This window comes from Balaenoptera ricei, chromosome 19, assembly GCF_028023285.1.
Source record: "Balaenoptera ricei isolate mBalRic1 chromosome 19, mBalRic1.hap2, whole genome shotgun sequence".
Classification (NCBI taxonomy): domain Eukaryota; kingdom Metazoa; phylum Chordata; class Mammalia; order Artiodactyla; family Balaenopteridae; genus Balaenoptera; species Balaenoptera ricei.
In genome coordinates, this window is record NC_082657.1 from 36343886 (window position 1) to 36356096 (window position 12211).

Genomic DNA, 12211 nt, shown 5'->3' on the forward strand with positions numbered 1-12211 from the left:
TAGCTCTGCTGCTTAGGGCCTGTGTGACCCTGGGCCTGTCACCGCACCTCTCTGAACCTCAGTTTCACCCTATGTAAGATGGGGCTCATTGAGTCCTTGCCTTGTCCTGAGAGCATTAAGTGAGGTGACAAAAGTAAAGTGCCCAGCACTAAGTCAGCAGGAGTTAGTTTGCTCCCTGAGAACCCCCCTTGGCTTAAAGAAAACCTGGGTGTAAAGCAGATTGTGAGCTTCTGCATCCTGTTTGTAACCTAGGAGGGTGTGAAGTTTAAAGCTCCCTTCCAGATTCCTTGTACAGCTCTGCCAAGTGGACCAGCCCTGGGTGGGGAGGACGAAATGGAGGCCGAGAGAGGCCCCGGGACCCACCCAAGACCACCCTGCAAGCTGGGCCAACCCTAGAGCTGGGGTCTGCATGGGTTTAAGAATTATCACCTCATCCCTGACCCCCGAGTCTCAAGGGAAATCCTGGGTGGTGGCTTTTTCTTGCTTCTTCCTTGCTTTCTCATTAAGACGTGCTCAGTGGGATGTCTGACCAACAGAACAACAAGCGCCCGATGGGCTGTGTTTCCAGGTGCAGATGCGGAGGGCAGACGGGGAGCGTAGCTAATAGTAGGGATGTCCTTTTCTCTGCCTGGCTCTTCACCACAGGGCCAGGCAGGGGCAGAGGGGCTGGGGTCTCTCATTGCCTGAAGTCACTGCAAAAGTGGCTCCAAGTGCCAAGTGGAGCACATGCTAAGGCCAGGGAGGGCTGTGGCAAAAATACACCCCAAGGTCCAGCGTGGATAGACGGGGTTCCCCTGTCACTGAAGCGTCACAAGAGCAGCCTGGGAGGTGGATAGCGCCATGGTTAAGAGCATGGACTCTGAGGTCAGCCTGCCTGGTCCAAATTCTTTGCATTGGGCCAATTCCCCACTTACTGAATCTGTAAAGCAGGGATGGCAGTAGCTGCCCGACAGGACTGATGATTAAATGAGATACTGGCTAAGACGGCTGCCCACCTGGCCCAGCGTGAATGTGACTAAGCCAGAGCTTGGCCTTGGCTGACACTTTATCAGGCTCTGGGTTGCAGTGGTCATCTGTGTGCTGCAGGAAGAGTGTCCCCTCACCGTGGTTCCCTGCCTGGTTCTCTCTGTTCTGCCTCAATTTCTTCATTCCTAGTATTTTTTCCATTACAATCTAACAAATAGACAGGAAATAAGACCTACTTGCTCTGTGCTTTCAGAGAGGTAACTTAATATCAAAAGATAAGAGTTCTTCACAAATTGTTCTATGAATACAATGTGATTCCAGTAAACATTCTAAATGATATTTTTAGACTTTCTAAATCTTATTCTAAAATTTATATTAAGGCATATAGTCCTCAAATAGCTAAGTCATCCTTAATGAAAGAGGACATAGAAAGAAGAACTGACCTGCAGATATAAAGATTTTACAAGGCCATAGTGGTAAATTCACCATGGAATCTGTGCAGGGATAGGCATGAAGACCAGTGGAACAGAACAGAGGGCTCAGCGGCAGACTCGTGTACACCTGGGGGGCTTAATACACGACAAGAGTGACATCACAAAGAAGGGACGAATGGTCTGATGGTGGTATTGGAAAATTAGCTCATTGTATGGGGAAAAATAAAACAAAATCCCTACTTAACCCCTCATACAGAGATGGGCTCCAGGCAGAGTAAAGGTCTAAATGGGATGGCAAAATTATAAAGTTAACATAGGAAAATATTTTTGTGACTTAAGTGCAAGGAAGGATTTCTCAAACAAAAATTCATAAGCACAAATCATCAAACCAAAACCTGATAAATTTAATTACATCAAAATTAAGGTTTTCTGTTTAATGAAGGTCACCATGGGCGATGTTAGAAGACATGTGACAGAAAGGAGGGAGGTGTTTGCAGCATCTGAAACCAGGGCTTAACATCTGGAAGTCCTGCAATCCAAACAAGATACTTCTCCCATAAAGAAAAATGGGCTGAGGTTTTAAAAGACAATTTCAGAGGAGGAAACGCCTAAAACTAACACACTAGCACATGAAGACACATTTAAAATCATTAGTAATCAGAGAGAGGCATGTTAAATGACAGCGAGATCTCATTGTACCTCTATGAAACTGGCAAACATCAGGAAGGGAGAGAATATCAGCTGCTGGTGGGGGCAAGGGTACCAGGCTGCCTCATGCATTGTGGGAGGTGGGGAGCATGTAGGTTTCGCTGCCTGGAGAAAAGTGAGGTGCCAACCATCCCGCTCCTGGTTATTTACCCCAAAGAAACATTTACTGGTCTAGAAGGGACTCCACCGATGACATGTGTGGCATTATCTGTGGATAATGGGAGTTGGTGGCAAAGCAGGGTGTCCACTGCTGGGAGAGTAGAGAGGTAATTATTGTGGGTCCATGGACACACAGCAACTTGGGTGGATCTTAAAGACACAGTTCTTAGTGAAAATGTAAGAAACGAGATACTAATACAATATCATTAACACAAATTAAAAACACGAGGAGTATGCCAAAGAATGCTCATTTGAGGGGGTGGGGAGAGCATCAGAATGATGTCTATGTGGGCAGGGAATGGGAGTGGGTAAAGGGGAATAAATCACTTTACAAAGGAAATTAGGTGTTGCATGGGATAAAAGGGGCAATGAGGCCTACGCGCCATTCCACCAGCCTAACATATCACATTTGCCTTTTCCTCTTCCCTTCCTGGCCTCATCCCAGGTGCATTCCCCACAGAGGTAATCCCAGGGTGAACTCCAGGACTGATGTCCACATGCCTTCTCAGGAGATTTCCCTTGGTCTAATTTATCCTTCACACTTTATTTTTCATGACTACGTAATGATCCAGCCGGAAGAAAAAATTATTCTTTATTATTGAGAATGAGGTGATTCCTACATTTTCACCAATAACAGCAACTATATAACCTTGTCAGGACATCTGCAGTATTTCTCTGGACCCCGCTGCCCGCTACAAGGCAGCATTACAAGTTTTGTGGGCCCTTTCCTTTAAAAACAAAACAGAAAAAATTATATTTTGTGACTGCATTGGTACAAAGACAAATATAATCCTGGGTGGATTCATAATTATATATTCATTATCAGTCTATTCATTTTTTCTTTGGAATTTAAAATAAATTAAAATTAAGCATTTTCATGGGCCACTAACCTAATGGATAAGTTTTCTCTGTCCCATGAGTTATATACTAAACCAGCGGTCCAGCCTGTACTAGAACCAAGACTCAGGCAGCCTGGCTCTGTCCACTATGACAGGCAGCCATGCCAGGACCCACACTGGTTTCCATCTGTTTTGATGAAGGCCACATTGACCATGCATGGAGCAGAAGCCGTGGTGTCCTGGTAAATGGTTAACAACTACCTGATGAGAGAAAAAGCCCTAGTCTGTAGCATTTGCCAATTTCTGTGGTGTAAATAATCTCACGGCCAATTTTAAGCTATCAATATGACATCACTGAAGTTGGAAGAAGATTCAGAGTAGTTCACACTTATATAATATTTTCGTCGTAAAGATACAATAGGCGTGATTTACAAGCAGCTCATGCAGCTCAATAACAAAAAAAAAGAACAACCCAATCCAAAAATGGGCAGAAGACCTAAATAGACATTTCTCCAAAGAAGATATACAGATGGCCTACAGACACATGAAAGAATGCTCAACATCATTAATCATTAGAGAAATGCAAATCAAAACTACAATGAGATATCATCTCACACCAGTCAGAATGGCCATCATCAAAAAATCTAGAAACAATAAATGCTGGAGAGGGTGTGGAGGAAAGGGAACACTCTTGCACTGTTGGTGGGAATGTAAATTGATACAGCCACTATGGAGAACAGTATGGAGGTTCCTTAAAAAACTACAAATAGAACTACCATACGACCCAGCAATCCCACTACTGGGCATATACCCTGAGAAAACCATAGGTCAAAAAGTGTCATGTACCACAATGTTCATTGCAGCTCTATGTACAATAGCCAGGACATGGAAGCAACCTAAATGTCCATCGACAGATGAATGGATAAAGAAGATGTGGCACATATATACAATGGAATATTACTCAGCCATAAAAAGAAATGAAATGGAGGTATTTGTAATGAGGTGGATGGAGTTAGAGTCTGTCATACATAGTGAAGTAAGTCAGAGAGAGAAAAACAAACACAGTATGCTAACACATATATACGGAATCTAAGGAAAAAAAAAAAAAAAGGCCATGAAGAACCTAGTGGCAAGATGGGAATAAAGACACAGGCCTACTAGAGAATGGACTTGAGGATATGGGGAGGGGGTGGGGTGAGATGTGACAGGGTAAGAGAGTGTCATGGACATATATACACTACCAAATGTAAAATAGATAGCTAGTGGGAAGCAGCCGCATAGCACAGGAAGATCAGCTCGGTGCTTTGTGACCACCTAGAGGGGTGGGATGGGGAGGGTGGGAGGGAGGGAGATGCAAGAGGGAAGAGAAATGGGAACATATTGTATATGTATAACTGATTCACTTTGTTATAAAGCAGAAGCTAACACACCATTGTAAGGCAATTATACTTCAATAAAGATGTTTAAAAAAAAAAAAAAAGATACAATAGGCGTAAATAACCTCAAGAGCTTAGATAGTAATGAAATGCAGTAAAATAATTAGGAAGTGATGCGTTTTGAGTATTTATTACCTTTGTTTTTAACATAATCAATTTACTTATACGTTTTTATAATTTAAATTTTAATAATGGCTGTGTTTGTCAATGAGCTCACGAACATTCCTGAAGTTTTAAAAGTCAGCTCTTGCAAGCTGGCACAAGCTGGCTCCAGCCCACCACTGGCTGAGGGACATGCCACAGTAGGTCTTCTGGACCCAGACCTGGGTAGTGACAAAAGACTACATTTCCCAGAAGCCTCCTCTCCCAGGACCTGCCGTCAGCCTTGAAAGATGTCACCACGGAGACGGGCTAACAGATTGTACGGGCTGTCCTCAGAGGGGTGAGATGGGAGCAGGGGTCTGGGGTGGCTGGACCCTGCCTGGCAGCCTGGCAGGGGGAGGGCGTGGGTGCTGGTGGTAAGGGGGCTTCTTCCGTCTGGGGGGCTTTCAGCCCCAAACTTTCTGGAGAAGTTTTCAGCGTGTGTGTGTGTGTGTGTGTGTGTGTGATGGAGAGGAGGAGGTTCTGGCTGGGGAGGGGGATGCAGGGAAGGGCCTGTGGGTGGGGAGAGCCTCTGGGCAGAGTTGGGGAAACTGTAAAGCAGGACTGCCTTCCCCAAACCACGCTGTAGCTGATGAGGCAGCCTGGTGTAAGGAATAAATATTGCAGGTTCTGGCCCAGCTCCACCTCTGATGGTGGAGCTGGGCCAGAACCTGCCTCCAACAAACCAGCCCTTCTAGAACTTTCTCCCCTGCCTCCAACAAACCATCCCTTCTAGAACTTTCCCATCTCCTTAGGCCCTTAAGTGCATGGGTTTCAGAGCCAGAAATATACAGGTTCAAACCCCAAGTCTGCTACTTTCTTGCTCTGTGACCTCAGGCAGAGCACTTAACCTCTCTAGGCCTCGATTTTCTCCTCTGCAAAGTGGGTATTATAATTATATCTGCCTCATAGGGTCTGTAATGGAAAAACTCGGTTCAGTCTCCCACCTGATGTGTTTCTCCTTTACTACTCACACAGAACCCTTCACTTCTGACACTTCTGGTCAGCAAATGTGTAGGTTTTTCCCCCACCAAGCAATTCTCCATGACACTAGCTGGGTGTCCTACAACTGAACTCAAATCTGATACTACCTACTTGGAGATAGCGTCAGATCCCCCAGGTTAAGGGCTTAGTCCCACAAGCCTCTTCCCACCCCACTTCAGATGCCAATGGCAAGTAGTTGGTCCTCAGGTTACCCACAACTTCTGTCCGGCTTGGCTACCATTTGGGGGTTCCCATGACTCCCTCCTTGGGTTCTGTTAGTTTACTAGAGAGGCACACAGAACTCAGGGAAACAATTACATTTACCAGTTTATTAAAGGACATGGTAGAGGATACAAATAGACAGGTAGATGAAGAGATACACAGGGAGAGGTCCGGGAAGGTCCTGAGTGCCGGAGCTTCTGTCCCTGTGGAGTTGGGATGTGTCCTCCTCCCAGGACGTCACCTTCCCAACCTGGAAACTCTCTGAAGCCCCTACTATTGGGATTCTGTGGAGGCTTCCTCATGCAGGCTTGATCAATTATTAACTCCATTTCCACTCTTCTCTCCTCTCTGGAGGATGCAGGGGGGCGCTGAAAATTCCAAGCTTCTAATCATGGCTTGGTCTTTCTGGTGACACGTCCCCATCCAGGAGCTGTCCAGGGGCTCACGCAGAGTTGCTGCAATAGAAAAAAAGATGCGTCTGGTGTCCTTATCACTTTGGAAATTACAAGGGGACTGGATCTTTGGTCCACCATAGTGAGGCTGGGCTCTGCAAAGGGCTTCCCTAGGGCACACAAGCACATATGGTATTTCAGTGTGTCCTGCCACACAAAGGTCCTCAACCCTGAGAGCTGACACAGGGCCTGGCCAGGAGAGTGCAGGCTGTGTCACTCCCACCTGCCCCTTATCCAGGTGCCTTAGTGGCAGCCCCATTCTTGCCCTCTCTCTGTTCCAAGTTTGGTGATGTTACCTCTTTTTTTTTTTTCTTCCTTACTATTATGAATAATTTTCTTTAAATTTAAACTTACTGGACTTCATAAATATATTTAACAGGAAACTTCATAATACTACAGTTATCCATACAGCATTAACATCACCTGCCAGAAAGAGAAGGTCACTGGCAGAATAAATATACAAAAAACAAAGCAAGGTTAGTAAGCCTGAGCTACCTGCTCCTGCCCTGGCAATAGTTCTCAGCCTGTGACCTGCGTTGTCGGATTTAAAGGGCAATTTGCAAATGTCAGAAAGGTGTTCCAGGTGTGCTAGCACCACGTGGAGACTTTCTTCTTGATGGAAAGGAAGTTTAGGAGGGACTCGCCTCCTCCCTTCGTGATCTAAACCACCTAAAACCTCCGCCCAGGGACACGGGTGGTGTTGGTGGCTCCTTCCTGGTCTGAAGTCGGCCACTCAGAGTGCATTTATTCCTCCTCCAGAGACCTCATCTCCAGACAGTCAGAGACACGCCAGAATGGAGGTCCTGAAGGAGAAAGTGGAGGAGGAGGAGGAGGCCGAGCGGGCCGAGAGGGGCGAGAAAATGATGAGGCCGATGGAGGTGCGGAAGGAGGAAACCATCATGACGCAGGAGATGCTCAGAGACCTGGAGAGGAAGCTGTCGGAGATTGAGGTCTCCATCCCAGAGAAGCCCTCGTGAGTGCCGGGGGTGGGGAAGGTGGGGGCTTTGGCCCAGCAGCCCCAGTGAGAGTCACACCAGGGCCGGGCAGCGGGAGAGCCAGGCAGAATGGTGGTACCTGGGCTGGGAGGCAGGACCAGGACATAGAAGGAGGTGGTTAGGAGTGAGGGCTGTGCTTTCAGGCTGCCTGGTCCAAGACCCCACTCTGTGCCTCCCTAGCTGTGTGACCCTGGGCAAGTCACTCAAACTCTCTGTGCCTCATTTCCCTCATCTGTTTAAAAGGGCAGCTGATAAGAATGATACTTCCCTCCTAGGTAGTTGTGAGGATTAAATGAGGACGGGATAGAGCCAATGGCAGCTAAGGTGGATGGAGGCCTCCCTGTGCGCCAGGCCTAGCCTGACGCACACTGATGCCACCCCTCTTACGGACACAGGACTTTTACCAAGGACGCTATTGACATCTCCAAGCTGCCCCTTTCCTACCAAAGCAACACGCCCAAGGAGGAACACCTGCTGCAGGTGGCAGACAACTTCTCCCGCCAGTACAGCCACCTGTGCCCGGACCGCGTGCCCCTCTTCCTGCACCCAGTGAACGAGTGCGAAGTGCCTGTAAGACTGGGCAGGGCCGGGGGCTGGAGAGCAGAGGGTGGAGGGAGGTGGGCCAAGCACAGACCTCTCATGGGTCAAAGCTTATATTTCAGGGGCAGCATGTAAACTCAAATGTCCACAGGCCCCAGCAGGCCCGGTGTGAGTCACCCCTGGGGGCCTGTGGTGGCTTGGAGCCTGCGCACCACACCTAAGGGGCAACCAGACACGCAGTGTGGTCTCCGGCCCCCGAGGCCAGCCCTATGCAGGGAAAGGCCGAGAAATATGAGAAAATGGGCCAGGACCCAAGCGCTGGCCTCCTTCCTTCCCGCCCTGTGACCCAGGGCACATCTCTGAGTCTCTCTGGGCCTCAGTTTCCCCACCTGTAGATGGAATGGCAGGGGATGAATCCAGGGGTTGCAAAGCAGCAGCCCATGGGCTGACAGGGACTCACAGACTGTTTTACCTGGCCCACCTGGTGATTTTTCACCCTGGTGTTAGCTGCCAGCATTTGAAGCTCAGCCATTCCCGTCCAGATCCCTAGTCCCCTCTTCTCTGGATCTGGTGACCCCAGGCCTGCATCTGCCCTGCAGCCCTCAGCGGGGACTGCACCGGGGCTGCCCCTTAGGTGGGGCCTTCCTCAAATTCACAGGGAGACCCCAGAGGCCTGGCCCGCAGCCCCAGGGTGACCAAGACAGACCCAGCTCTGCTACTGACTGTGAACCTGAGCAAGTCAGCTCACCTCGCAGAGCCTCGGCTTCCTCATCTGTCAGCGGGACCTGCCTCACAGGGCTGTTGGGGGATCGGGGAGGTGGGGCAGGTCTGGCAGCACCGAGTGGGGCCGTGGTGATCACATCACTGCACCCCGGACAGCACAGGCTTATTCTAGATCTGGGGAGAAGGGCCTTGAGGGATCCCTTCCTCCAACTCCCAAGGCACCGAGGAGGAGCCTGAGGCCAGAGAGCCGCCCCCCCACCCCACCCTGAGGCCCCGGCCTCCTGGGAGCACTATGGTCTCCTCCCGGGTGGAGTGCTCCCCCCAGGGCCCGTGGTCTCTCCCTCTGCAGAAGTTCGTGAGCACAACCATCCGGCCCACGCTGATGCCCTACCCTGAGCTCTACAACTGGGACACCTGCGCCCAGTTTGTCTCAGACTTCCTGTCCGCGGTGCCCTTGCCCGACCCCCTCAAGCCGGTAAGCACCACCTGGGGCTGCCATGAGGCCTGAGATGGGAAGCCAGGCAGGTCGGGAGAAGGAGGCTTGGCCAGCCTCAGGACACAGCCCATGAGTCTGTCTGGGCAGAGAGAGCCACTTGCCTGAGGTCACACAGCAAGCCTGGTCTCCGGGCTCCCACCTCTTTGGCTCCCTTGCCTCTTTCTGCCTTCAGAGACTTCCTTTCAGGACTTCGGGAGATGGGAAAGGAGAGAGAGGGGAGGGCCTGCTGCCCATGTTCCAAGGTCACATCTCTGGGCTTCTGACCAGCTCAATCTCATTAAGAATGGAGGGAGGGAGATGGGGATGTGTACACAGTGGAGAACTGAGAAGCAGAAGAGAAGGATGGAGGTAAAAGGTGAGGGTAACTCTGGAATAAAACCGTAAAATGACCAATCAGAGAGCAACAGACCAGAAGCTTCTACATCCCAGACGGTGTTTCCCATCAGGAAGTCCATGGCCCCTTGCAATTATAGGCAAACCTGGATTGCACTTCACGGACACGGGATCTGTGGTTTTCACCCCATTCTTAGCAGGCTTCCTAACCCGACAAAGGGGAGGAGCCCTGTTGGGGCCCAGCCGGCCCCCTGGCCCTGGCGCCCAGCCCTTGCTGAGCAGGGAGGGCGGGTGGGGGCAACGGGGTGGCTATACTGACCAGCTCGCTGCGCCCAGCCCTCCTACCTGTACTCCTCGACCACGGTGCTCAAGTACCAGAAGGGGAACTGCTTTGACTTCAGCACGCTGCTCTGCTCCATGCTCATCGGTGCCCGCTACGATGCCTACTGCGTCTACGGCTATGGCTCACAGGACCTGTGCCACATGGACCTGACTCGGGAGGTGTGCCCACTCACCGTGAAGCCCAAGGAGGTACGGCCGGGCTTGTGCTGCCCTCAGCACCGCGCAAGACACGCCATCCTTAAAGCCACCTGTCCCTGCCGCTTCCGCCCCTGCCCCGGCTCCATCGCCAGGCAGCCCTTCGGGAGTTCATATTTCAAACCACAGATGATTTCTCCATCTTTGGCATCTTAATACACACAGCCCATTTCTCCAAACTGGCTGCTCCTCTCCCCTTGTTGTGACTCAGTTTCAGCTACTGTGTTCCCCGCATATGTGAATGCCGTATGGCTGATATCTTAAGCCAACTTCTTCCAAATTTATCCTATGCATTTGATAAAAATCTATCCAGCCGTTTTCATATAAGGAAAATGCAGACAAACAGACAGATGTTTACTTCTTTTTTTTTTCCCCTCCCAGGTAAAAAGGACCTCTTAGCAGTACAAAATTCACCAGCCCTCCAGCAGGTGGTGGTTGTGTTTTTATACCAGTTGACTGAGAGTACCATAATGACTGAGGCTGCTGTGAACACAACACTCTTAAGTGAATTTAATTGTGGGAATCATAAAAGCATCTCTTTGCATTTGGAAAATAGCCATACTACTGGCAGAAAATGCTTTTCATGAACTGGATTGATTCCAGGACTCTGTGATCAGGGTCAAGACCCCGTGGGTGTCTGCAGCTCAGGGCAGAGGATCCAGGGGCCTGGGGCATCCGGCATGATGCACATGCACCTGTTTTACACCTGCATGAGCACCTGGGGCCCCCGGGGCTGCAGTCTGGTGGAGAAGGAGGGGGAGGTACCAGGTGAGAGCCCTGCCTGCTCTCTCAGGGCCACCTCCCCAAGAAAGATGGAACAAAAAAGCTCCATCACTGCTTTTGGCTCCAAAGGCCTGAGAACTCACATACAGGCCTCTTAGCCAAAATTTTAATTATGAAAATGATATCAATAGCTAATGGGTGCTGAGAGCATTCCGGTCTATAAACAACTTACATGTCCATTGACTTGGTTGCCCCTCTCAATAGCGCTGCATGGTAGGAATTATCACTTCTCTTTTACAGATGAGTGTGTCGAGACGAAACAATTTTTGTGACCAAAGTCACATAGCTGGTAAATGGGGACCTGGGAGCTAAGGCCCAGTCTGTCTGACTCTAAACCATGGAGATTCACTATTTCTCCATCATAATAGGCCCCCTTATGCAGCCTCTGTGGTGTGCTTTCCTGGACATTTTTCTTGCCACCTAGCACACATTTGTATACACGTGTGCGCTTGTGTGCACACACACACACACACACACACACAAACGCACACACACAAAGGCTTTGTTCTCCTTCCTAGCCCAGTAAACTCTCACTTCAAGTCAACATATGAAATCCTGCAGTGACAAAATCTGGAAAATCTGACTCCGGACAATTTGCCCCACTTTCTAGATCAGATCCAGATCGTAGCTAGTCTAGGCCATGGGGAATGAAGAGGGGAAATCGCATCTCCTGAGCTCCTACCCGGATGGGCAGCTCATACAGACATTTTCCTGTCTTTACTTGTCAGAATAACCCTGGGGAAAATGTTCTCATTATTCTCAGTGACTTTTACAGAAAAGCCTGTGGTTAGGGAAGTGGGAGGACTGGCCCATGGTCACAGGTCTGGAGCTGAGGCTCTTTCTACGTTCAGGGTCAGAAAGCCAGCAGGCTCCAGGAGCAGTTGTGCAGGCGGGCCATTCAGGGCTGCTGATGCTTTTTTCTCTTGTTGGGTGACAGATGGTCAAGGAGGAGGAAAAGGCACCACCTAAGAAGTACGCCGTCAAACCGCCCAGGGACCTGACAAGCAGGTTTGAACAGGAGCAGGAGATTAAAAGGCAGGAGGCAATCAAGGCCGAGGAGGAGAGGCGACTGAAGCAGGAGGAGGAGCGCCTCGTGGTGGGTCCACCATCCTCAGCCCTCAACCCTTGAACTCAGCTCCAGAGGAGGGGTTGCTGGGAATGGGGAAACAGACACGGGTCACGAAGGGATGTGTTTATGGGCCTCCAGGTCAAAATCCCCTCCTCCAACCTTCAACCACCCCCCTTCTCTGCCCGGCCTTGTGGGAATCCCCAGTGTAGTCAGCCAGCTTCTGGTGATAGAGTTCTAACATCAGAGAGCTCTGCTGCCTGAAGCAACTCATTTTATGCTGTGCAGTTCTGGTGTCCTTGTTCAGACTCTCACTGAAGATTTACCTACATACACTCTACATCCATTCTCCCATCCTTCCTTCCATCCATCCATCCTCCAATCTCTCCTTCTATCC

General features: G+C 49.8%; 1 protein-coding gene across 1 annotated transcript in view; it reads left to right on the forward strand.

The window, feature by feature from the left end:
- Positions 1 to 12211, forward strand: part of DRC7 (dynein regulatory complex subunit 7) — a 28905-nt gene that overhangs the window by 4084 nt on the left and 12610 nt on the right. Inside the window, exons 2-6 of the mRNA XM_059905522.1 lie at positions 7101 to 7314; positions 7732 to 7906; positions 8949 to 9074; positions 9765 to 9959; positions 11686 to 11844. Of these exons, the coding sequence (XP_059761505.1) occupies positions 7136 to 7314; positions 7732 to 7906; positions 8949 to 9074; positions 9765 to 9959; positions 11686 to 11844 (834 nt within the window). The 5' untranslated portion in view covers positions 7101 to 7135. The remainder of the gene's footprint in view (positions 1 to 7100; positions 7315 to 7731; positions 7907 to 8948; positions 9075 to 9764; positions 9960 to 11685; positions 11845 to 12211) is intronic.